General features: G+C 48.6%; 2 protein-coding genes across 2 annotated transcripts; one reads left to right on the top strand and one right to left on the bottom strand.

Annotated features, from left to right (window-relative positions):
- Positions 1-763: 763 nt before the first annotated feature.
- LOC103180583 (solute carrier family 13 member 5) lies at positions 764-12,346 on the bottom strand. Its single transcript, XM_007896522.2, has 13 exons — positions 12,191-12,346; positions 9,979-10,107; positions 8,662-8,798; positions 7,796-8,001; positions 7,120-7,176; positions 6,275-6,464; positions 5,897-6,019; positions 4,318-4,533; positions 3,997-4,103; positions 3,195-3,316; positions 2,941-3,102; positions 2,508-2,645; positions 764-1,776 (listed from the first exon to the last, which is right to left on the bottom strand). Exons 1-13 carry the CDS (start codon positions 12,290-12,292, stop codon positions 1,648-1,650), a joined length of 1,818 nt encoding a protein of 605 aa, XP_007894713.1. The 5' UTR covers positions 12,293-12,346; the 3' UTR covers positions 764-1,647.
- Positions 12,347-15,724: 3,378 nt separating this feature from the next.
- On the top strand, positions 15,725-25,355 carry slc46a1 (solute carrier family 46 member 1). The gene is made up of 5 exons (XM_007896527.2): positions 15,725-16,039; positions 16,842-17,697; positions 18,865-18,948; positions 23,125-23,281; positions 24,393-25,355. The coding sequence occupies exons 1-5, from the start codon at positions 15,725-15,727 to the stop codon at positions 24,448-24,450; spliced, it is 1,470 nt and encodes a 489-aa protein (XP_007894718.2). The 3' UTR covers positions 24,451-25,355.
- The last annotated feature ends 613 nt before the right edge of the window (positions 25,356-25,968 follow it).

Raw genomic sequence — 25,968 nt, 5'->3', positions numbered from 1 at the left:
TCTCCCTTACTCAGGCAATTGACTATGCCGCAGACTAAGTAATGATGGTATAATTTGCTTTCACGTGAATAAGTACACCCCGTGTTTGTTACCTGTCATTCAGTGCTGGGTAATGAGATGTCTGGAATGGCAATGCTCCAAATTTGACCTATTTTCATTTGAAGGCTTTAGGAAAGAGAGTGTTAGACCCGGGGGAGAGAGAGTTAGACACGGTGTATTGGCTATCCTCCTGGGAGAGGCAAGCGAGGTCTCCTTGTGACCGAACTGGCAGCAAGGTGACACGCCTGGCAATGGAATGTTGGAATTGGCCACCCACAACGTGGATCTTCATAGTCCGGTTCGGAGCCAGGCATTGTTAGTGGGCCCTTTGCGCGCCAGGCGTGATTGGCGATGGTTGGATAATGCTGACAGCACTTGGCACAGTCTATGGAATAATAATAACAATAAAAATCCTTGCATTTGATATCACGTCATTGTGACATCTCAAAGTGCATCAGATAAAGTAGATTGACTGCGTATTTTGTGAACGAATTGGGCGGCAGCCGATTGCGCACTGCAAAGTCCCACAAACAGCCAGGGAGTGAGTGACCAATTTTTTCTGGAGGATTGTTGGCCAGGACACCGGGAGAGAGAAACTTCCCTTCTCTTTTCGAATAGTGCCGTGGGATATCTTTATGCGGCATTTCTACCCTAAAGACCCTGACATGACACTAACAGCGCCCTGCACAAGCTGGTCTGTAACTCCTGAAAAAGACCCACAAAATGAAAGGCTTATTAATTTATTCACATTTTAGTAAAAAGGAAATCGTTTAACAAATTATAAATATTTTACAGTGTTCCGTTGGCTCAAAGTCACTTATGCAGGGATGTAAGATTGTTTGAAGAACTAAGTTGACCACTTACGGAGGGGTGGCTGAAGGCACGGTCGAAGAGGAGGGACTTGAAGGAGGCGAGGGAGAGAGCGAGGCGAAGGGAATGTGGGATGGAGTTCCAAAGGGTGGGGACAGAAAGCCTGAAGGCCCAACCGGCGATGGTGGGGCTGGGCAGGGCGGTGGACAAAGCCCCAAAGAGGTAGTGAAATCGGACTGCACGCAACCAGTCAGATCCCACCACCTCACGGCTCACGCTGAGGGCTGAGCCTCATTGCCGGATCCGATTCTGGGATTCAGATCGCCATTGCTCATCAGTCTGCTCCTTCTCACACCAACACAGAGTTTTTTATTGTTTGTTCGACACTTTTCCTATTGTTTGTTCGACACCTCATCGGTTTGTACAATTTGATTATTTTTACAATACACCTTAACACAAAAAGCAGGTGGTTTTGTGTCTGGAAAAGGGAGCCCTTACATAGTGCTGTGCGTGTGGATATGCATGTGTGTGTGTGCGTGCATGTGGGTGCTTGTATGTGTGTACGGATGTGCGTGCATGTGTGTGTGTGCGCGCGCGCGCCCCGTGTGTGTAGGTGCATGCGCGTGTGTGGGTGCGCATACATGTGTACAGCATTAAATTTCCCATTTTTGAAAATAAATTGCATCCCTAAAGTGCGCTGCTTCAGTGGTACAATTTCACAGAAACATTTACATGAATTCAAAACAAATTAACAGCTCTGCTCAGCAGTCCGTCCAGAGCCCGCAGGTTTGGTTCATATCAGGGAATCTTGGTGCTGTTGGCCCAGGATGGGAAGGAGTCCAGGTTGAACAAGACTTGACCCCACGTGTTGATGGCCAGCGATATGGTGAGCACTCCCAGGATATTGACTATTATGCCCGTTTTGGCCTGTGTAACACAGGGAGAACAGTCAGCAAACAAGCTTACGGAAGCTTGCTGGTGGCAAGAACAAAATTTCTTTGGCATTTATCGTTTGACCCTACTTCTCTCCTGAAGACCATGACTTGTCTTGCGTACGCATCCACAGACACTGTATTTCACTCAAGTGACCATGCTTCGTGCGTGAGCCCAGATACTGCGTATCAATGAGCATTCAGGCACTGAATCCGCAGTCTGATTCTCTCTCCCCAAACGCCTTGTGCCTTTTTTCCCTCCCTTATAATCCCTTACATCCCGCTTAAAAACAAATCTCATTAACTGTGCTTTTCATCAACCCTTCAAATTCCTATCCTCTCCTCCCTGTTTGGTTACAAGATCACAAGATTGGTTTGGATGAAGAAGAACCTTTGGGCCATCAAATTCCCACCCCTCCAGAACACTCACCCTACCTTCCCCTCCGCACAGTGTCCAGCTGCTTTTTAAATGAGTCCATTATCCTGGCCTAAACTACCCTTCCCGGCAACCTGTTCTGGTGGTTAATTACTCTCTGGGTAAAGAAACACTTCCTGGTGTCTGTCCTGAAATCGTCCCGTTTTGCAACTCAAAACCGGTGTCCTCTTACTTTACAGTCTTGGTGAATCCTAATATTATTGTTCTGGGCTTTATTCCAGGTGAAAGGCACAATATAAGGCAGGTTGGTACCATTGTCAGTTTGGAAATGTTATCTTTGATACACTCACCATGTCCGACACCTTCAAGTAACCGTAGGAGAATACAATGGAGTTTGGTGGCGTGGCCACAGGCAGCATGAAAGCAAATGAAGCGCAGATTGTACACGGCAGCATGATGTACAGCGGGTGGATCCCGATACGCTGTGCCTGGAATCGGTCAAAAACAGATAACGGCTCTCAAAATCCAGGGACTCGAAACACACAGAACACACAAAAAGCATAGCGACAGCACAACACCAGAGACGAGGCTTTAGACTACTTCAGACAGGGATTGCTGGGAGAGAAAGTACGTGTGAGTGAGAGAGTTACGTGAAGTCCGTGTGAGTGTGCGTATTTGGTAAGCAAATGCGTCCATCCAGAGAAACGAATGCGCATTCCGTTCCAGACACATGGAAATTTGTGCGCACGGGCGTTGAGTGTCGGAGACAGCGAGTAGTCTTACCATGGAAGCCAGGATGGGCAGGAAGAGTGAGGTCGTGGCTGTGTTGCTGGCACATTCCGTGAAGGTCGCCACCAACAAACACAGGACGATTACGATGGCCCAGGGCGGGATATTCTGCAGAGGAATCAGCTGGCTTCCAAGCCAAGTGGAGAGCCCCGATTCCTTGAAGGAGAAGAAATGCACTGGTCATTGACCCCTACACTAAGCTGCTATAGACTGATCCCGAGGGAAAGCTTGATTGGATGACACTCTACCTCACTGCCTTCAGCCAGAGCAAAGCCACCTCCAAGTAGGATCACGACATTCCATGGTAACTTCTCCTGGATAAGCTTCCAGTTCAGCAGTGAGGGAGCTGGTCCATACTTGTGTTTGCTATCTGTGTGGGATAGAATATTGATTAGGGAACACAACAGGGGAGTCGTTTTTATTCTATACAATAGACACCTCTCTTCTGGGTTGTGGACACAAATCAAGGGCCTATTTTTGTGCCAGGTGTTATCAGTCTTGCTCTGGATAAAATATGTTCCCCAAACAATCAGGTCAAGGTCTGAAGGTGAATCGAGCCACACTGAAGGGTGGAGATGGAGGGATAGTCACACTGAAGGATGGAAGTGGGCGTACGGAAGGATTGGTGATGGAGAGAAATACTGAGGAATGGATAAAGGAGGTACAGACTGAGACTGTGGGTGAGCTCAGTGCCTGCCCCATCCATGTGCAAGTTTATAAGTAGAATTTTTCGCAAGGCTTTCTATTGGCATGTCCTGAACACTGCGTGTAATACTCAGTGATAATTATAGCTTATGATGAGATTGGGGAACTATAAAAAAGGAGACAATTGGCTGAGAGCCAATAGTGACTGTCTTGTGCCAAACCAAGGGACTGTATATCAAACACAATCACTTGTGCCCATGCCAAAGTATCCTTGAACTGATAGTTGGGATAATTGTGTGTCCAGGGAGCAATGGACAGTAAAGCTTGGGTGTTATTGAGACCATCTATTGCAATGACTGAAGGCTGTTGGGTTATCTCTACATCGGGTCCTTGTCCCATCCTCACCTGCTTCATCATCGCCATTGTGTAAACATGGGAGTCGTGGTTTGGCGGACGGGATAATAAACATAATCACACTGATGAAGATGACCACAGTGGCATCCGTCACAAAACTAAAACAGGAGTGAACAGTGAGATACAACACAATACAAAATTACATGCGTGCAGCGGCTTTCAGGTCGGGAGGACATCCCAGGGCGCTGGACAGTCAGGGATTTGGACCCGAGCATAACATTTTGAGAGATGTTAAAAAAAAATCTTTCGTTGGGGTTGGGGTGGGGGAAAGCTTGGAGCTGAAAAGTACTTAATAACAAGAGTTGGACTTACTCCTTATTGTTAGAGTTAAACAGGACTGATGCCCATCCAGGTATGAAGCCAGGGTCTCTGGTGAACCAGAGCAGTACCAGGAAAATGAAGAGGATGAGGACAGCAATCTCGGCAAAGGTCATGGGCCCCAGCTTTTTCACTTCTTGCTTAATGACTTCGTAAGCCGCTATCTCTTTCTTTGTCTGCAGCTTCCCGCAACCAAAGTTCTTTTTGAAACTGAAACAAAGAAAATTGCTAAGGATACGTCATAGTAAATCAGGTTTTAATGCAGAACCTTATCCCGTCGAAATAACTCGAAATGCTTCACAGAGTAGGTTACTTTTAGCCGCAGAGAATTGTGCACCGGCAAATGCGACAGCTCATTACTGTGGGAGGTTGCTGCCAGCTAACTTTGTACTGGCAATAAACAGTCACAGCAATGAGTTGAATGACCTGCCCTCTACCCCATTTTCTCCTTTGTCTTCCTTGCCTCCCCCCCAACCCCCACCCAACCTCTCTGTTAGCTCTTAAAAGCCTCTCCTCCCAACATGCCCCAGTTCTGACAAAGGGTCATGGACCCGAAACGTTGACTCACTTTCCTCTCTCCATAGATGCTGCCTGACCTGCGGAGTGTTCCCAGCCACTTCTGTTTTTGTTTCAGATGAATGACCAAATTGACTATACTCTGGTGATTTTGGGCGAGAGAGAAATATTAACCAAGACATCAAAATTGTGCCGAAGCCAAATGTTAGGGCTCTTGGATTCTACCCAGTACTGTAATAATAATCCTTACATTTGATATAGTGCCTTGAATAATAAGTAATTACATAATATGTTCCGGAATTAGTTAAGCAGGATGCATCCCTCCAGGGAGAGAATGCGCATTCCATCCCGACAATTTATCTCTGGGATTTCCAGGTGTAGGTGGGATGCATTGGAATTCTCAGTTTGGCTTGGATACTCCTAAGCACGGTGATGGGTTTCCGCATGCGTCAAAAAAAAAAAGTGTAGTGCCTTTCACGTCGAGAGGACGTCCCAAAGTACTTCACAGGATTTACTGTGAAATGGACTGACTCGGGGAGTGGTGCAACCTGATCGCACACAGCAACGTCCCACAAACAGCCATGAAACAAATAACCAATTTTATTTGGGGGATTGTTGGCCAGGACACCGGGAGACAGAAACTCCCTTCTCCTTTCGGATAGTGCTGTGGGATCTTTATTATCCACCTGGACAAGCAGACGGTTTAACACCTCATCCGAAGGACAGCATCTCTAAGATTGAAAGCCCTCCCAGCACTGCATTGTAGTGTCACGGTAGAGTCGAGACTATATGAGCTCAAGTTCCGATGTGGGATTTGAACCCATAACCTTCTGACCCAAGGCGAGAGTGTCAGCCTGCCTCAGTCAGGACCACAGAACCGTGGAAATTTACAGCAGACTTGCCTCTGCATCCGAACTCTTGAGATTGAGCCAAGCTGATGGTCATATCGCTGAAGGGAACAGATGATGGAGTGACCAACAACAACATCAACAGCTTGCATTTATGTAGCGGTCCTCACACAGTGTAGGGTCCAAGACCAACGGATGCGCAGACTTACTTAAATCCCAGGAACACAATCTGCAGCCATATCCAGGTCAGGAATAACATGATCAATGTCACCGGGAAGGAAAATCCAAACCAGGTCGCAAAATTCACAATGTCCCCACTGTCTGGGAAGAGTCTGAAAGTACAAGAGCATGGTTTGTGTTTCCTGCTCACAAAGAGCAGACTGAGAATAATATAATAATAATAATCCTTGCATTTGATATAGCGCCTTATCACGTCTTCGAGACGTCTCAAAGCGCTTCCCGGTATAAAAGGAATGAAAATGCAGTCGCGATATTGACAGCATGATGACTTAAGCGGCAGCGACAAGTCATGCCAGGGTCGAGTTATCAGGAGTTACCTGTACTGGGCTAACACGTAAAATACGTACTGTTTCAGCTGTCCCACCATGATCAGGTTCGGGGTTGTTCCAGTCAGAGTGGCAGCGCCCCCAATACTCGCTGAATAGCACACGGACAGGCTCATTCCTTTGGAGAGCTTGGTGTGCTCTTTTTCCTCTTTGCTTTGCTCTGCGAGCGTCTGACCGTTCTCATCTCCGATTGGACCGGTGTGACCGTTGCCTAAAGGAAGAGTTTGCTCACATTGGATTTCTGCTAATGGGGCGTTTTGGTCAGTTATTGTGCTTGGCAAGGTAATGGGACCCTGCTATTGGGAATGGGACTCCTCTCTTGCTCCTCCTCGGCTGGGTGGGGCGGGGAATGCTTTTTGTTGCTTATAATCACCTGATTTTCTTTGTGGGAAGAAATGGCCGCGCTTCCGGGTCATCAGGTCGCCAATGACATCACTTCGCAGCGCACAGGAAGTGACATCGGTATGACCCAGAAGTTGGCCGTGAGGGAAGTTGCCCGTGCCCCGGCAGCATTTCGAACCACCAATGGAGTGCACAGGGCACATTGTGGAACGTTTGGGAAGGAAAACGTCAGGGTAAATGGTTCGGTTCGGATTTTAAGGCTCTGCCCATTGTAACGATCCCTCTACCTGAGGGAGGAGTCGTCCACAATCTAACCTAACCTGTCATTTCCCTTCACAATGTTGAAAAGCGCCATTAACTTACCCCTTACTTCCTCTGATCTAAGGATATAACCTCACACTCATAGTCTCATTCCAAAGTCTACCCAGTCTCCACCCAGCCTCTCGTCATGGCTGAGCCCTTAGCCCAGGTATTAATTTAGTCATCTGTTGCCGGACGCTGACAACAGCTGTGACCTCTCTTACCTTCAAGTTCCAATTTTTTCTCGTTGGTCTCTTCCAGCTCTGTGCAGTAGATTTGTCCTGTTTTAGGAACAGGAAAAAAAAAAAATCACCGATCTGAAATCCATCCTCATTGAATTCCTTAATCCTTTTCTCCCCAAAATTCATCCAGGGCTCCCCATTGCAGTGCGGTGGAGCCCTCGGTAACAACACGGTGTGGCATCAGCAGCCACATTATCATCAGGAAGTGAATTGAATGTGCATTTTATGGGTCAAACGTGGCTGCCGATTGCGCACAGCAATGTCCCACAGTCATGGATTGAGTGACCAAATATATATATATTTTTAACCTTAAAAGTCCTGACCTCAAACACCCTCCCCTGAACCAGAGAGATATCTAACGAGGAGAATGGGGAAAGGGGCAGGTAACTGGGACTGAAAGGATTGCTCTTAAAAAGGGCCGGAATAGACTCCATGGGCCGAATGGCCTCTTCTGTGCTGTGAATTTGCAATGGGCAACCAACCAGGGCTTCTGCTCCACATCGCCATCCAGTGGCTATAACTGAAACGTGCACCTGAGTCTTGTTACAGCCAAACGCCGATCTGCTCGTCCCAAAGAGCCATCCACGGTAAACCCCTACGGAGGCTTTGCTCGGTGCCACCCTGAGCAGCTGGTGTGGCCCATGACTGAGCTGCTTACCGTCTGACATTTGGGAACCCTTTTCCGCCAGTTCCAAACCCTTATTGACGAAGCCATTTTCCAGTTCCTCATTTTCCAACTCTGAGCCGCTGACGTTGAGCTGGTCTAACACAGCCTGTGCGATGGGCACCATCATGGCAGTGGTGGCCGTGTTGCTGATCCACATGGAGAGGAATGCCGTCACCCCCATGAACCCCAGCATTAAACTGCAAATGAGGAGATCCTACAGTTAGCTTTGTAACATGAATTGAGAAGATCCAAATCAGGAGCTACTACAGGCAGCAGGACGGCGGGATGGTTAGGTTTATCCTTTGGACTGAACCAATAACTGTGATCTGGTTTTGGGAAACCTGAATTTCAGACCTTCTGTTGTCAGACTCTGCACCATTTTCCATTTAGCCTTTTCTTTTTGGTCAGCCGGGCGTCTGACACATGGGGAAACCCATCACCGTGCTTAAGAGAATCCAAACCAAACTGAGAATCCCATGCGTTTCCACCTACACATGGAAATCCCAGAGATAGAGTGTTGGAATGGAATGTGCACTCTCTCCCTGGAGGGACGCAGCCTGCTGTACCTGATTACAGAAAGTATTAGGCGCAGGTTGGCGAGAGCCAAGACTTGGAGACCCCAGAGTTCGCGTTGGGGTAACTGCTGGAGTCGAACCGGCTAAACCCTCATTGCTTGCCATTGATATCACGATTTGGCAAGGTTTCCTGGCGCTTGTCAAGAAAGGAATACTCCACCCAGTTGGGGCTTTGGCTTGCAGGATTTACAGGAGCTGAGTGGCAGGTAATGATTTACAAAACCAACAAAGTGATCTCCCCATTCCCATGTCACAGCAAACAAGGTATGAGTAGAGGCTTACAGTGCAGGCTTGACTCCCACAATGAGCAGCACCCTCAGGGCAATGCGCTTGTGCAGGTTCCATTGCTCGACCGCAATAGCCACCATCAAACCCCCAATAAGCAACATGTTGGTGTCCTTCAGATAATGCTTACACACCTGGAACAGAGAGCACAAAAAGAGATACCTTTACACTGTGCCCTGTGTACCACAGTACCTAGCTACATCCTTCTCTATTTGAAAAAAGATTAAAAGATTAAGGGAACATAATAAGGAAATGACTTTATTACTAAAATATACTCCCCGAGAGCAGTGACACTTCACAGCTTTATCTTCTGGAAATTTCTTCATTGGTTTCGATTCACAGCGGCCAGGAGATTGGGTAAATTAGTAAGAGTTCATGATGAATCAGTTATTATAAAATGATGCCCTCATTGGGCAGAATGGCCTTATATTTTCTAGACTAATGCGCTTGTCCAGTGGCTTTTACCACATCTACGTTTGCCAGCAAACCCTTAATTTTCCGCTTTTGTTCCTGTGCCTGGAACCATTCCCTGGTCAAGAGCGTATGTAGGTTACCTGTCCCAACGCTTCTATCATTGGGTGGGTGTTTCCCTCTCCCGGGGTCCTGGCCAACAATCTCCAAATAAAATCAGTCATTCACTTCATGGCTGTTTGTGGAACGTTGCCACCTTCGCCTACAAAATGCACAGTCATTTCACTTCACCATATATCTTGTGAAGCGCTTTCGGACATCCTCTCGGCGTGGAAAGCAGTTGCATCAAATGCAAGGATCATTATTATTTTATTACTATTTTTATTGGCCATAAAGAGATGGACCATAGCAGTTCTTGATGATTTATAAAGTCACGAGATTGGTTCGGGTGAAGAGGTCCTTCAGCCCATTCATCCTTCCAAAATCCCCACCTTCCCATCCTCCCGTTACAGCATCGAGTTGTTTCTTGAACGAATCTCACTGTCCTGACTTCAAACCCACTTCTGGGGTAACGCATTCCAGCTGTTACTTTTCCTCTGGGTAAAGAAATACTTCCTGGTATCTGTCCTGACTTCCCTTCACACTGTGATCATTCTTGTCTTCCTGCCTTAGCATAACTGAAATATTGTTCTGTATTGACTCAATGCTGTTAATATGTCACTGTGGCCTCGCTCGATCCCAGTTTAGGGAAAGGCTCAGATTTCAAGGGAGATATGACAAGGTGGAATTCCACATGACCTTGTCCACCTGGAGCAGAAACCTCCATCGAGATCTAGCTCTTTTCCCCTCCTATTTGTGCTCCCTGTGAAAGAGGGGGAATGGCGTGCAGTGCGGAACACTCACCTCTTGTGAAACCATGATTTTGAACATTGGGAAAAATAAGACAGGGATCAGAGCCGTGACGGCAAGCGGGAGAGCTTCTGTGCACCAGTAGAGAGCCATCACGATGATGGTGTACCCACAGGCGGCCTCCTGAAACACAAAGGACAGCGAGGGTCAGTTTGGGAAGAGTGTCAAGTCAGCCGAACTCTCTGGCCACTCCTTCCGCTCCACTATCTCGGGTCTGCTCCATGAGCCTCCTACTCACACGCCTTTTCCCAATCGCTCTCAATCCAAACCACCCTTCCTTTCCCAGTTTCTCACAACGACAGCAATTTATAATATTCATAATAATCCTTGCATTTGTTATAGCGCCTTATCGCGTCACTGAATCGTCTCAAAGTGTGCAGCAGAATATATTGCAAAGTGAATGGACTGTGTGTTTTGCGGGCGAAGCATGGCAGCCAAATGCACACAGCAGTGTCCCACAAACAGTTATTGTCCCACAAACAATAAGAGGGGTGGAGGCTGTGTGGAGTATAAACACCAACATGGCCTGTTTCTGGACTTTATCTCTGTGTAACTCACAAAAAGCCGTTTACCTAGCAGTAAGTAGGAACCCGGTGTTTGGTCAATTGGTGGATCATTTCCAGGAGTAATAATCCCTTCCAAAAAAAATTGGTCATTCAATCTACGACTATTTGTTGGCTGCCGTGTTTCGCCCCAAAATACACAGTCAAATCCAATGTACAATATATCGTGTGAAGCGCTTTGAGCCGTCTGAACCACGTAATAAGGCGCTATATCAAATGCAAGGATTATTATTACTATTATTATTATAACACCCTGACAAGCAGGGGAAAGAAAATCAACTCAAAAGTAAATGACTGGATGGAAGTGTGTCCTGTTAGTGAGAACCCCTGATCTCAGTGGGCACACACCTTGGTAGATTGGATATGGCTGTTTTCTGGGCACTGTAGAGGGTCTTTTAACAACTGATTGCTCAAAGCCTAAAGAGATGATTAAAAATAGAGCTCAGAGTCCCTCCCAATGAGAGTACTCGTCCCCAGAGTTGCCTTGATCTTTAGAAGTTGGACCTTTGTTTTCCAGTAATCTGGACACCGCAAGATGACGATCTTGATATTACAAAGTTGCTGATACATTAGCAGTTATTTTGGCTGTCACACATGTCTTCCATGTGACAGGGAGCAGACCGGTCGGGAGAACCTAAATGGGTCTCTCAGACATCGCTGTCAGGGCAAAAGTTCGGATCTTACATCAGGAGAAAGTGCCTTTGAGATTTCAAGAGGACACGGGATCAAGGGTGTGAAAGGCAATTTCAGGACAGACGCCACAGAGGTTTTTTTTTACTCCGAGGGTTAACCCACGACTGTAACAGATAACAGGAACGTGGTAGAGGCCAGGACACCTGGGGGAATCCGTCACAAACATGTAAAACCACGAGTAACTGAAACCTCAGCTACCTTTAATGTTCCTGGCCGATAACCAGTGGAGCATTGCCGTGCAATCAATAACAACAACATACAACTTGCTGTGCGCAATTGGCTGCCGCGTTCGCCCACAAATATACAGTCAATTCACTTTACAGTATATTCTGTGAAGCGCTTTGGGACGTCCAGAAGACGTGAAAAGCGCTATATCAAATGCAAGGATTATTATTATTTCGATAGCGTCTTTCGCGCAGGGGAAACAGCTCAGAGCGATGAATAATATTCTTGCATTTAATACAGCAACTAAAACTTCGAAAGGTCTCACAAATCCCCGACCTGCACCACCTCACACTGTCTCCCCCTCACTGTCTTCCTCTATATTGTGACTCCCACAGCTTGCTCTAAATCCCCAGCTTCTGCTGAAGACAGGCTGTAAACAGGCAACCAGCCCAGTGACACCTTAACCACTACCTCTCCTGTCGTCCCTCCGCTCCCTCTTTTCAATCTTGACACTTCACATCTTCATCTGAATGGAAGCACAACTCTGGACAGATTCAGACTCTCGGAAAGCCTCAGAAATAAAAGCAGTGGGAGAGAGAGATCGCTATAAGGCAGGCACGTTCCCTCTCACAAACAATTGGCAGTCAACAATCTATCTCAAAGTGTCTCAAATATTGACAGCATTAGCAGTGGAGTGTTTGTTCCTCGTCAATCGGTGCCAACTGTCAAGAGGTCTCTGCTGTGTGTATCTGCTGCCAGGTCCCAAAGAGACCTGTGTTGCTTACCGTGGTGGGAATAACCAGAGGGAGAGGGAGCATCACAATTGGAATCAGGAAAATAAGCAGTGGGTTTCGAAAAGCCCAGACGATTTGCCCAAACGATGCCATTTTTTTCCCCCCAAGCGATTTCACCACAGTATTTGTTCCTCCAGCCTGCTGTATCACTGCAGTGCCAGTAATGATTTGTTCTGCCGTATATAACTCAGGGGAAAATTAACGATTAACTTTTTGATTCCTGGTCTATTTTTTGTCCCCAACAGGACAGGTTGTACTTGCTGAAAGAAGCAAACACTGTTGAACCGCAGATAAACCTTTACAGCTCTTGAGATTGCTTTATTACACACTGGAAACGCCTAGAGCGGTTCAGCTTCATAACCTGATACTGTACACACTTACAAACGAGGTTGCACGCATTAATTGTTTGACCACAAACTTTAATGGTCAATCACTGCAATACTTGATGAATTGGAGGATGCAATGGAAATAGTCACTACATTTTGGCCGTGATTCCTGTGTAGCACTTTGAGGCGTCATAATGTGTGCTATATCAAATGAAGGATTATTACTTTTTAATCCCGACCACTGTTTCTCTCTCATTTTTCCCCTTGAATGGATCATCTCAGAATGAGTCAATCGGTCAGGGAACCACACAAGCAGGTCTGATCCTACCAGGTACTTAATCACATTGAAAAGTGAATGATTAACCTTTGCTTGCAAAATAACACAGTCACTACACTTTACACTAAAGTCCCGCGAAGGGCTTTGAGACGTGTCAAATAATAATAATCCTTACATTTGGTATGGAGCCTTATCACTTTGTTGAGACATCTCAAAGCGCTTCACAGGATTCACTGTAAAGCGCAGTGACTGTATATTTTGTGGACGGGTGCTGACAATATACTACAACAACAACAACTATAGAGCCCCTCACGCAGGGTTTGACAGATGGATCGTGATGAGTTATGACCTCGCTCTAAACTTTTTGACACCCTTTAGATGACAGATAGTCCTCCACCACCACCCCCAACACCACCAACACCAACAATTTGCATTTGAATGGCGTCCCAATGGCTGGGTGAGTAAACAGAGCACGTGATGTGCCTCTCAGCTGCATGATTCACTAATATCCTGGTACAGGAGCAAGACACTGGCTCATTCTTCTCCAGACTGAGAGGGACACTGAGAGCCTTGTAATGCCTCATTATAACGCCCCCCCCCCCCCCCGCTGAGATATCTCAGTGTGCACCAGGCAACAAGCAAAGGACAATCCCGTCAGTACCACATTACGTGATTCATTTCCTCCTAAGCTACTTGGGGTGTACTGGTTGTCAGCACTGGACAGAAGTGGTGCCAATCACTTTAGGGTACATTGGGCAGCAATTCAGTGCTTTTAGAGGAAAAGCCTCTAAAATTCAGCTCATCGGCTGTGACGTACAAGACATTTGTTGTACAGCGCTGTGGCACGTGTTCTGTCAGGAGCCAATCTGACCCCCAGATCTGCAATGAGCTTACATATTCCACTCTTCGAGCTACCAGGTAGTGGGGCAGGGGAAAGCTCCCGCTTCAAGGTTGACTCACCGAATAATCCCTTCTCTTCACCAGTTGAAAGGGGAAATGTGAAGCTAATAGCTCACAGCAGACAGAGGAGAATCCAATATTTATGTAGCACACCTATCACATCGAGAAGAACCCCAGAGCTTTACACTTATATAGTATATGCAGCTTGCACTTATATAGTGCCCTCCACACAGGGTAGCATCTCGGAGCGGTTAACAGTGGTGGAGCCCAACAATAACAGAGAGTTCCGGAGAACGGGGCCAGAAAGGCTGAAAGCCCAACCACCCATTGATGGTGGGAGGAGAGTATAGGTGATCTCATCCATCATTTTCCTGGCCAGTCACACTAGCCTTGTTTCCAAATCAAAGCTGCAGAGATAATATCCCCTTGAATCCAATTTTTCAATTGAGTTATTTATTCACGTACATAAACACCAAAGTTAACAATTTACTGGGTAAAATGGGTGAACAATAACCCTCTGTTCATTTATTGTTTTCTCGATTGGTTGTTGGATTAATTGTGGAAAGTAACCTATTGTACCTTTAGTATTGTCGAAAGAAAATACAAAGAAAATAAACAATTTCAAGTTGCGGTTAAGATCTGCCATGTGCTTTCTGCTGTGCTGAAGGCAGGAGTCGGACAGTTGCCCTGTGAAGTTCTGCAGACAGTTTAATCCACTCGGGTTCAAGGACTTCAGTCACGTGGAGAAACTAGAGAAGCTGGGATTGTTCTCCTTAGAGCAGAGAAGGTTAATAGAGATTTAATAGAGATGCTCAAAATTCTGAGGGGTTTTGATAAGAGTGACTAAGGAGAAACTGTTTCCACTGACAGTTGGGTCGGTAACCAGAGGACACACAGATTCAAGATAAATGGATTGAAAAAGCATTATCCAGGCTGTTGCTTGGAATGTTGGTCTTCTCCTAGGAAATCTCTCCATAGGAAGCCTTTGGGAGAGGGGAGTGGGGGGAGAGCGTGTGTCAGTGGGTCATTTCTTAAGGTGCAGCACCTGACCACACGTAACCAAACTCCTCTTAAGTGTTAATGGTGAGTTCCTGAATCAACTGGTGTCAGAAAGTTATCTAGTGACTGCAACCACTACACTGGATTTAGCTTTAACCAGTATTTACCAGCCTGAATCATTTACCTCTGTCGAGTGCATTCAAAGCAATAGTAGAATTTCTCTGAGATGTACACGCAGAACGTAGCTTTGAATTAACGCTGTGGAGACCTGCACTGAAGACAATAATACATAATAATTTTGACATTCCTTACAGCGCATTATCACGTCGTCAAAGCGCTTTACAGGGGTTCCAGTGAGTATGCGCATTTTGTAGGCGAATGTGGCACTCCCCATAGCCCTGATCAACCCCACTCCCACCGCTCTCTCCCCATAGCCCTGATCAACCCCACTCCCCCGCTCTCTCCCCATAGCCCTGATCAACCCCACTCCCCCGCTCTCTCCCCATAGCCCTGCAAACTTGTCCTCCCCAAATAAGTATCTACTTCTCTCTCAAAAGTCGTTATCGAATCGGAATAAGTTATTACACATTATTTATTACAATTCACTTTACCGTATATTATATACAGGGACGTCCCCCTGACGTGAAAAGCGCTACATCAAGTGCAAGGATTATTATTATTATTATTATTATTATTATTATATACAGCGGAGTCCTGTAGCTCAGTGGCGCGATCGCCCCCCCCCCCCCCCCGCCGAACCGCACGGGGATTATTTATTAGGGATTATTATCCTCCTTCCTCCACGTGGGGAGGGGCGGGGGGCGGGGCCTGCGTCGGGGAGGGCGGGGCCTGCGTTGGGGGGCGGCGTCTACGTGGGGGAGGGCGGGGCTTCGAAGGAGGAGAGGCGTGACGTCGGGCTACTTTGGGCTACTTTCGACGACGGCTCGGGCGACTTTGGGCTACAAAGCGGGTGGTGACCTCTGACCGCCTCGGAGGGGGGTGGCGGGAAGGGGGGCTGCAGCAATGGCGGACGCCGAGGCCCTCCCGACTCCGGCGGCGGTGGCGGCTCCGGCGACGGCTGAGCCCGAGGCTGAGCCCGAGGCTGTGCCGGGCCCGGGCCTGTGCGGCGGGGGGAGCCTGGGCCCTGCCCTGGGCCGGTGCCGGGCCGCGGTGACGGTGGAGCCGGTGCTGCTGCTGGCCATGGCGGCGCTGGTGCTGCAGGGCCCGCTCACCACGCAGTACATCTACCAGAGGAGCAGCGAGCGGCTCGGCTACGCCGGCAACTCCAGCCGCGGCTGCAACAGCACCGCCAGCCCCGGGGAGCGGCGGCTCCAGCAGGTCAGACACCGCCCCCCTCACACATAGACAGACACCCCCCCCCCCCACATAGACAGACACCCCCCCCCCCACATAGACAGACACCCCCCCCCCACATAGACAGACACCCCCCCCCACATAGACAGACACCGCCCCCCCCACATAGACAGACACCCCCCCCCCCACATAGACAGACACCCCCCCCCCACATAGACAGACACCCCCCCCACATAGATAGACACCCCCCCACCAGACAGATTCCCCCCCCACACACATAGACAGACCACCCCCCCCACAGACACCCCCCACCCCCCCACAGACAGATCCCCCCCAGACAGACCACCCCCCCCCACAGACCACAGACACCCCCCACCCCCCCACAGACAGATCCCCCCCCAGACAGACCACCACCCCCCCCCCCCCACAGACATCCCCCACCCCCCACAGACAGATTCCCCCCCCCAGACAGACCATTCCCCCCCAGACAGACAGACAGACCCCCCCCAGACACCGCCCCCCTCCAGACAGAGCACCCCCCCCGCCCCAGACAGATCCCCTCCACCCAAGACAGGCAGAGACAGACACGCCCCCACCCCCAGACAGACACAGACAGAGACATACAACCCTCCTCCCACAGACAGACAAACAGACACCACCCCCACAGACAGATACCCCCCCCCCCCCCACACCCACTGCGCCTCTCCGTACGCAGCCGAGCGTGATAGGGAGCCGTATAAATGCACGTTGTTGTTGTTGTTGTTGTTGACGACCGGTCGATTTGACGTCGGGTCCGAACCAAACCGTTGCCGTTTCTCCGGTGCAGGAGGTGGAGACGCTGACCGCACACTGGAACCTGTGCATAAACGGCGCCGGGTTTGCCGTGGGCCTGTTCTCGGCCACGCTGCTGGGCCCCTGGAGCGACAGCGTGGGTCGCAGACCCATCCTGCTCGTGCCCACCCTGGGCCTGGCTCTGCAGGCTGCCGTCTACCTCCTGGTGGTGTCCCTGAGCCTGCCCGTGGCTTGCCTCCTGGTCGGACGTCTGCTGAGCGGCGCGCTGGGCGACTTCAGCACCCTGCTCGCTGGCTGCTTCTCCTACATCGCGGACGTCAGTGACAAGGAGGCGCGGACCTTCCGCGTGGCCGTGCTGGAGGCCTGCCTGGGCCTCGCTGGGATGTTCGGCAGCGTTATCGGCGGGCAGTGGAGGAAGGCGCAGGGCTACACCAACCCGTTCTGGCTCGCGCTTGCCCTCTACTTGGCCGCGGGACTCTACGCTTTCTTCTTCGTCCGGGAGTCTGTGAGCGTCGCGGGCAGCAGCAAGCTGTTCACCACGGAGCACTACCGCTCTGTGTGGCGCTTGTTCGCCAGCCGGAGGGGGGAGAACGGAGGCCGGGGGCAGCTCTGCCTCTACGTCCTCTGCCTCTTCATCGTGATCACCGTGCATTTCGGGGTCAAGGATGTCCTGATCTTATTCGAGCTGAGTTCGCCGCTGTGCTGGCAGTCCGATCTGATCGGTTATGGCTCAGCCGCCGAGCACCTGACCTACCTGAGCAGCCTGCTCGGCCTGAAGCTGCTGCAGCAGTGCCTGGAGGACACCTGGATAGCGGAGCTCGGGCTCATGTCCAACATTGCGGGTTTGGTGGTCATTTCGGTGGCAACTACGATCCCCATCATGTTCACAGGTAACTTCTAACGCCAGGGTGAGGTGGGCCTGATATTGGTACTGTTCGTGCCTTGGGTAGAGGTCAGCAGGGTCTCCTTGGAGGGTGACATTTTGGCAATGGAATGTCAGAATCGAGCCAGCCCTCTAGTCTGATTCCTGAGCCAGGCAGGTCCGCTGTATTCCCGGGCACTCATGACCACCGCACAGCCCAGCCTGGCTCATCGGCAGGACCTGGAAGGGCAGACCAATCACTGGGGGCAGGGAGTCATCCCACTCAGCTCCTGTTAACCCTGCAGCCAAAGCCCTGATGGGTAGGGAGTCCTGTAGCTCAGTGGTTAGAGCACTCGCTTTGCAAGTGAGAGACCTGAGTTCATTTCCAGGCAGGGCGAAACCTTGGGCAAGTTTCCTTACTCCACACGCCTAATAATAATCCCTCCAAAAAAACAAAAAACAATAATAAATTGGTCATTTTCAATCTACAACTGTTTGTGGGACATTGCTGTGCGCAATTGGCTGCCGCGTTCGCCCACAAATATACAGTCAATTCACTTTACAGTGTGTTCTGTGAAGCGCTTTGGGACGTCCTCCTGACGTGAAAAGCGCTATATCAAATGCAAGGATTATTATTATTATTATTATTATTATTAGGGCTGGACAAACAGTGGGAACGCTTGCCAGGCAGCGATACCGATGGCAAGCTATAGGGTTCTAGCTGGTGAAGCAGTAAGTCACGCACACTCTCTCGGGTCCCCAAGCCTCGGCTCTTTCCAACCTGCGCCTAATATTTCTGGAATTGGGTAAGCAGGAAGCGTCTCTCCAGGAAGAGAGAGTGCGAGCAAACAGAGTGCGCGTTTCATTTGAACAAACCATCTCTGGAATTTCCACGTGAGAGTGGGATGCGTGGAACTTATCAGTTTGGTTTGGAGACTCTTTAGGCATAGCGATGGGTTTCTGCGTTTGTCGGACACCTGATTAGGGGGTGGCCAAAGGGAAGCTTGATCTGAACCTCCTTTGTGACCAGAGTAATGGCAAACACTTTAGAATGATGTGACACCGGTGTCGTCATTTTCTGGCAAAGAGCGATGGTGTGATCAATCACAGCTTCCTGGGGGAATGAATGTTCTGCTGCTCTGTGACCCAAAGACAAACACTGAGCTTTCTTTTTTTTCTTCTTCACTGTCACCAGGGTACGGACTGCGGATTCTCGCTATGGCAACCACCCCGGTGATCCGAGCCAAGATGTCGAAGCTGGCACAGGGGACCGAGCAAGGTAAGGCCATGGATGTAATCCTGCATCCTACAGTCACTGTGTGTGTGTGCGTGTTGAGAGGAGAATGAAATCTGCACAATTTCCTTTTCCAAGAACTATACCACTCCATCCCCCCGCACCACACACACAAAACTCAGTATAAGCGGCTTTCATGTCAGGAGGACGTGTCGAAGAGCTTCGTGGGATACACCGTAAAACGAAGTGACTGTGTGCTTTGTGGACAAACACAGCAGCCAATTTGCAAAAAAAAAAAGTTCCACAAATAGCTGTGAAGTGAGTGACCAATTTTAATTTGGGGGAATTGCTGGTTGGGACACTGGGAGAAATTCCTTTCTGTTTTCCAATAGTGCCATTGGGATCTTTAATGTTCACTTGAACGGGCAGAGAGGACCTCAGTTAACCATGATATCTGAAGGGCAGCACCTTAAACAATGAAGAGATTCCCCCAGCACTGCACTGCAGGTTCAGCCGACAGGAATTCAAAGTCTCCTGACGTGGGTTTGAACCTACAGCCTTCGGCCTCCCGAGTGTGAGAGCGCTACCGAGTGTGCCAGGGTGATACATATGCCATATGAAGGCAATAATAATAATCCTTGCATTTGATATAGCGCTTTTCACGTCGGGAGGACGTTCCAAAGCGCTTCACAGAACACACTGTAAAGTGAATTGACTGTATATTTGTGGGCGAACGCGGCAGCCAATTGCGCACAGCAATGTCCCACAGACAGTCGAGGATTGAAAATGACCAATTTATTATTGTTTTTGGTTTTGGAGGGATTATTATTAGGCTCTGTGTGGAGTAAGGAAACTTGCCCGAGGTTTCGCCCTCTGCCTGGAATTGAACTCTGGTCTCTCGCTTGCAAAGCGAGTGCTCTAACCACTGAGCTACAGGACTCCACGGCCAGGCAAGCACTTAGTCCAGGAGGTAAAATTAGCTTGGACATTGAACATCAATTTAGCAATGCGGAACTGCTGTGTTTCTACAGTTTAGGGTGTGTGTGACTGCTGCTGGGACAAAGGTTGGTATTGAAGCCCACGGCTCTCATCTCCCAGTGTACGTACGCGATCAGAGGCTGGAGGGGAGGTGGGGGGGTTGGCATTGATCCTATTGCGTGTTGTATTGATCAAGTTACGTAACTCTAAACTTTGCTCCTCGTGTTTGCAAAATGACTCTTAAAGGGCAAGTGTATTCACTGATGAATACGCAATTCAACCCTACCCTGGAGCTTCAGCTAACCTGAAATGTGAGCTGAACTAATGTTTATTTTAAAATTATGCAGTTGCGGTGAGCATATTCCTGGCTTTGATTTTTGAGGGCAGTTTCCTTCCCTAAACAATAGAAGCTTGATGGTAAATTGGGAAGAAACGTCACTGAAGAGGCAGGGAGCTGGATTAACGCCGACTTCAAGTGTCCTACAAATAACCCTCGGTTAATGAATTAATGAGTAGTGCCGTGTCTCTGTTTGCCTTTGATAAGGCTATTTTGGGCAGTAAATACAGGAGATTTACTCTTGCTAGCATGTGATTTCCTGCATTGTAATTTCTAGCTAGGGTTACGTCAAACCTGTGGGTCTCAAATATTTTCCAAGTCAATTCTAGTGGTCACTGTGTGCTTTGGGAATCTGGTGTCGGACCAACTGGAGAAAGCGAGGGAGCCAGGTTTGTCTCATCATTCAGAGCACAAGTGAAAACCTTCAGCATCTTGGGACACCCTCCTGACCTGAAAGGCACTATTATAAATGCAATTTGTTAGTGTGGAGAAGATTGTATGTTGGGGATGATGGAAGGATTTTCAGAAGTTCTTCGATAAAGTGCCACATGAGAGACTTGTGACTAAAATCAGGGCCATGTGGAACTGTGGGACAGCTTAGGTAACTGGACGAGACCATAGATGGACGACTAAGAGAGTGTGAGGGAACGCATTTTGGAAGGAAGAATAAGAGAGCAAGTTTAGAAAGCTAAAAAGAGTGGGCGAGCAGGAGACAACGGGCCACCTGTGGAGTGAGGTGCGTGGAGACCGTCCATTATTCAGCCACCAGACGCACAGCCACAAGGAGAGTAGAGAGATGCTGGAGGGTGAAGGAGGGCACAATCGGGAACAAACTGTTCTGTTTACGATCTGATCATGTCGGGACTTGAACTTGCACAGTGCAAACCGACACTCCGACCGAGCACTGGGGATTGTTGCCTTGTCGAAGGTGTCGCCTTTCAGGTGAGACGTTAAACCGAGGACCCGGCTGGCTGTTTACGTGGATGTTAAAGATCCAATGGCGCTATTGGAAAAGCGAAGGGAGTTTCTTCCATTGTCCTGCCCAATAATCCCCCAAATAATAATAAAAATAATAATCCTTGCATTTGATGCAGCGCCTTATCACGTCTTTGAGACGTACGACTCAAAGCGCTTCACAGAATATACTGTAAAGTGAATTGACTGTATTTTGTGGTCACTCACTTCATGGCTGTATGGGTGACATTGGATGCTAAAAATACACAGTGACTCCCAATTTACAGTATATCCTGTGAAGTACGTTGAGTCATATAGATAACTGATAAGACGCTGTACCAAATGCAAGGATTGTTATATAGATATAAGCTGTTGTATCTATCAAGTGGGGTGGGGGTTTAGGGGTTTAGCTGACACTGCAGCACAGGGAAGTACAAGACTTATCTCGCCAACCAATGCTGCCAACCTTTCTTTTCGTCTGCGCCTTTGGTCACCTCCCCCCCCCCCCCCCCCTCCCCCTGGCTCGGTCCCAGGATCCGAAACTGTAAAGCGCTCTGAGACGCCATCCGGCGTGGAGGGCATTATATAAATCCAAGTTGTCGTTTTTGTTGATGTGTCTCCCTATTGAAAGCCTTGAGAATTGTCAGCATTATCTGTAACCACCGTCTAGTCTGCTTGACAGTGTCACACTGTGCAGGAAGTGGTTTGTCTGTGCCTGTTTGCCCTCCTAAGACCTTCATACCCTGTGAAGCCCTTTGAGATATCTGAATGACATGACCTTGAATACAAAATGATAATATTAAGCAGTGGAGTTGGTGCATCATTAATAGTCTTCAGCTGTGGTCCTCGAGTTGAGGGTGGAGGCAGAGAGATAGAGTTGGGCGTCATCCACATACATGTGGAAGTTAATCCCATGCTGCAGTTCACAGCAGCTGGTCACTGAGGAGGACTTTGAGACCACTCAACAATGTGATAAGACACTATGTCGGGGTTATAGAGTGTCTCAGATCATCCTGGTCATGTTGTCCTCCCAACGCCGTTTTCCTGAGTAAACAATAAATTAATCTGCCATCCCATGCAATTAATTTGTTATCCAAGCAAGGCACTTGACGAACAAAGGTCGCGTTCATTACTGAGTTTGACTTTTCAACTGATAAAAAGTCTTATTGTGGAGCCTATAAATTCAAGGTTTATTAAGTGTCAGCCTTGACCTGAGGTAATCAGTCTCTCTCCTACACAATCTCCAAGTGTTGTAATTGGAACCAAAGCTTCCTCTTGACTTTGCTGGACAGTAGCATTGGGAAGCTACGAAGACTGAGCTGATTGTAGGTGAAGTTGTGAATTGTCCTGTCACTCGTCTCTTTTAGTGACTCTCGTCAGTGTGTGCTCAAAGCAATTGCTATTAATGCCTTGTTGTCAGGGTAATGCTTTACAACACACGGCAGAGATTTGCCCAATAAATTCTGAGTCATTCCACCTCAATTCTGATGAATAATAATTAATTATTGTTCATCAGAATAATTATTATTTGAAATAGCAACTTATCACGTCACTGAGATGTCTTGAAGCACTTCACAGAATATACTGTAAAGTGGTTGACTGTCTATTTTGTGGGTGAAACGCGGCAGCCAATTGCGCACAGCAGCGTCCCACAAACAGTCGTGGATTGAGTGACCAAATTATTATTTTATTTGTTTTTTTTTGAAGGGATTATTATCCCCGGAAAAGCGATACGACAATCGACTAACAACCGGGTTCCTACTTACTGCGAGGTAAACAGAGGCGCGTGGAGTAAGGAAACTTGCCTAAGGTTTCGCCCTGTCACACCCGGGTATTGAACCCGCTTGCGAGGCGAGTGCTCGATAACCGACACACTGCAGGACTCCACGAAGTCTATGCTGCGTTAAGTGTTGGATTGCGTAATAACCGCTGTCTCCTCTTTCTGTATACAGGTGCCCTCTTTGCAGCAGTGGCGTGTGTGGAGAGCTTGTGCTCGCTGATGTCCACCTGGATCTTCAGCTCTCTGTACCCGGCCACACTGCACTTTATGAAAGGTTTCACATTTGTTTTCGGAGCAGCGATGCTCCTCGTTCCCGCAGGACTCCTCGGGTACGTCAGATTCTCTTACCTAGACTAACGTAGAGTAATCTAGAGTAACCCGGAATAACCTAGAGTAACCCTAGATTAATTTAGAGTAACCCAGCATGGAAATGGGCCGTTCAAACAAATTAATCCTTGCCAAACTAAGAGCTCCGGGACACTACCCCGCGTGAGTGGCGTTATATAGATGTTAGTTGTTGTTATTTATTCCCCACCCCTCCTATTCCCCCCCCTGTGGTAATCTGCAGATACACGGAAGGAAGCCAATCACTGCCTTTCACAAACCTCCCCTCCACCCCCAACCCCCCACCTCCTTGCGTGTCTCTCGCAAAGAGTGCAGAGTTGCCTGCCCCGGTAACTGCTCTCCTGTTAACCCGTGTAAAGCCACTGTTTCGGAGAATCCAGGCCGTGTCTATATTAAGAATGTCATTGTCAGCGGACACAGATAGCTGTGTGTGTGGTGGAGTACTATCTATCATCATTGGGACACGAGAGGCATAAAGATAGGCACGTTATGGCTCACGTGAGAGCAGGGCAATAAAGGCAAAGTATCCCATCAGCAGAACCAGCCAGAGAACATGCTGGAGGGTGAGGGCTGGTGGTGAGGCTTTCTCTCAGCGTCTATCAATCTGAGAAACATCAGAAGCAGCACATGTCGGGATCCTTACCGGTATCGTAGGGAAGATTGCAGCTCGGATGAGCTCAGTGGGTGGCTCTGTTTTCATTACAATTCAGGATGGGCCTGAGATAGACACGGGCAGGACCTCAGGTGAAAGGGCAGAAAAGGGAGCTTTACTCTCGGAGTGTGGACGGATAGTGTAGAGGGAGCTTTACTCTCGTCTCTAACCCTGACCTGGGAGTGTGGACAGACAGTGTACAAGGGAGCTTTACTGTGTCACTCCCCGTGCTGTCACCGACTTGAGAGTCTGAATGATAACAACACTGCAATGAACAACGAACAAAATTTGGGGTGTGGTAGATTCACGCTCCCTTTCGAACCATTTTAACCAGTGTGTCTGGCAGAGTGCGCGCTCAGCTCACGAGGAGACGGCGCCCCCCTAGGGTTGATTTGCAGTGTGACATGCAGCCTCACGATCTCCGCGTATCTATCTGTTCTCAGGTTGCTGAAGTGCCGTGAGCCTGGTGGGCAGTACAGGCGTCTTGGAGATGCAGTGTGATAACTCCGGGCTCTTACTGCGATACGTCACAACCGAAAGCATCAGTCGCTGTGATCATCAGGAGAACACCAATGCAATTTACACAATGCAATTTACATTTATACAGTGCCTTTCACATTCCCAAAGGGCATCCCAGCTGGGGGTGGAAGCCAAAGGCGCCGGGGAAGGGGAAAGATAACCGAAAGCACAGTCAAAGACGTACGGCTTAACTTATGCAGAGTAACAATCAAGCCAGGTGTGAACTAATGTATTGAGAGCGATGTTAAAGACAGCTGAAGCTCAGGGGGAATTTGGTTGTGTGTGTGTGAGGGAATCTGCTGGCGGCTCCCAGAACACACACCGAGACACAGACTCTCTCTCTCTGGGTTTTCAACAGCTTTCTACTTTCAGCTGATTATATTTTAGAATCTTTAAAACATCGTCTCACCCGGTTTCGATCCCTGCAACTGATATTTCCAGAGAGAAAGAGGCCATTCGCAAAGTGAAAGGCACAGAGGATCCCTGCGTCTTGTACGTGAGGGACAGTCTCGGCCTCACACAGTGACGCTATAATAATAATAATAATAATCCTTGCATTTGATACAGAGCCTTATCACGTCTTCGAAACGTCTCATAAAGCGCTTCACAGGATACGCTATAAAGTGAATTGACTGTATATTTTATGGGCGAAACGATCACCTCACACTGCGCTAAGTCACACAGTGACTGTCACCTCACACTAATATTGTTCATTGTTAAATCTGTTCTCTCAGTGATTTCTGAGTGTAATTTGATGGCGGCTACGGTAATGTATAGCCGGGCTGCAGCGTGCCAAAGCTTTTGGAAAATGAGCCAGAGAGAAGCGGAATTGTGGCAATGATGATGATGATGTACCAGCAGAAATACAATCTTTTTATAATATTTAACAGAGAGCCTGAGAGTCTTCACTGCTCCTGCCTCCGTGGGGCGTTGGAAAAGACCCATGTCCCCCGGTGCCACCCAAACCGCTTCGGGTTTAACGTCTCGTCCCAAACATTGCCCTGGCCCGGTCCCTTGTGGGGAAGATTATAAAAGTTTATTAAATACCTCTTAACGGGAGGAGCTTTCTACAAAAATAAATGCAAACAGGCTTTCTATACAATTGGCAGAAGGAAGAACACAAAAGGGTTTGGGCTGTGAGTGCAAATCTTGAGTGGAGCTAAAACTGCCCTCCCAGTCTCGTTACTGTTATTGCAGGGGTTGAGGAGCTGGTTAGAGAGAGACACTGAAAGGGGCACGAGATGCTGAGTGATATTGGCTGTTTCTCTGCCAACCCCATTGACGTGGCATCTCCCAAACACATCTGAGAATACCCTCAATCCACACCCGTTTGTGGGACACCGATGTGCTTGTGAGGTGCCAGCCACCTTGATGTTCTCGAGGTCCAAGTCCAATGCAGGGTACCCGGCTGACTCAGCACCAGCTGCTCAATCCAGGTCCTCAAGGGGCTCTTGGCAAATAGACATACCCGCTGTGAAGCCACCTCTGCCTCCAGGGGTC

Source organism: Callorhinchus milii, unplaced genomic scaffold, assembly GCF_018977255.1.
Source record: "Callorhinchus milii isolate IMCB2004 unplaced genomic scaffold, IMCB_Cmil_1.0 Scaffold10, whole genome shotgun sequence".
NCBI lineage: Eukaryota > Metazoa > Chordata > Chondrichthyes > Chimaeriformes > Callorhinchidae > Callorhinchus > Callorhinchus milii.
The sequence above is the reverse complement of the archived record's forward strand: the minus strand, read 5'-3'. Positions and strand labels throughout refer to the sequence as shown.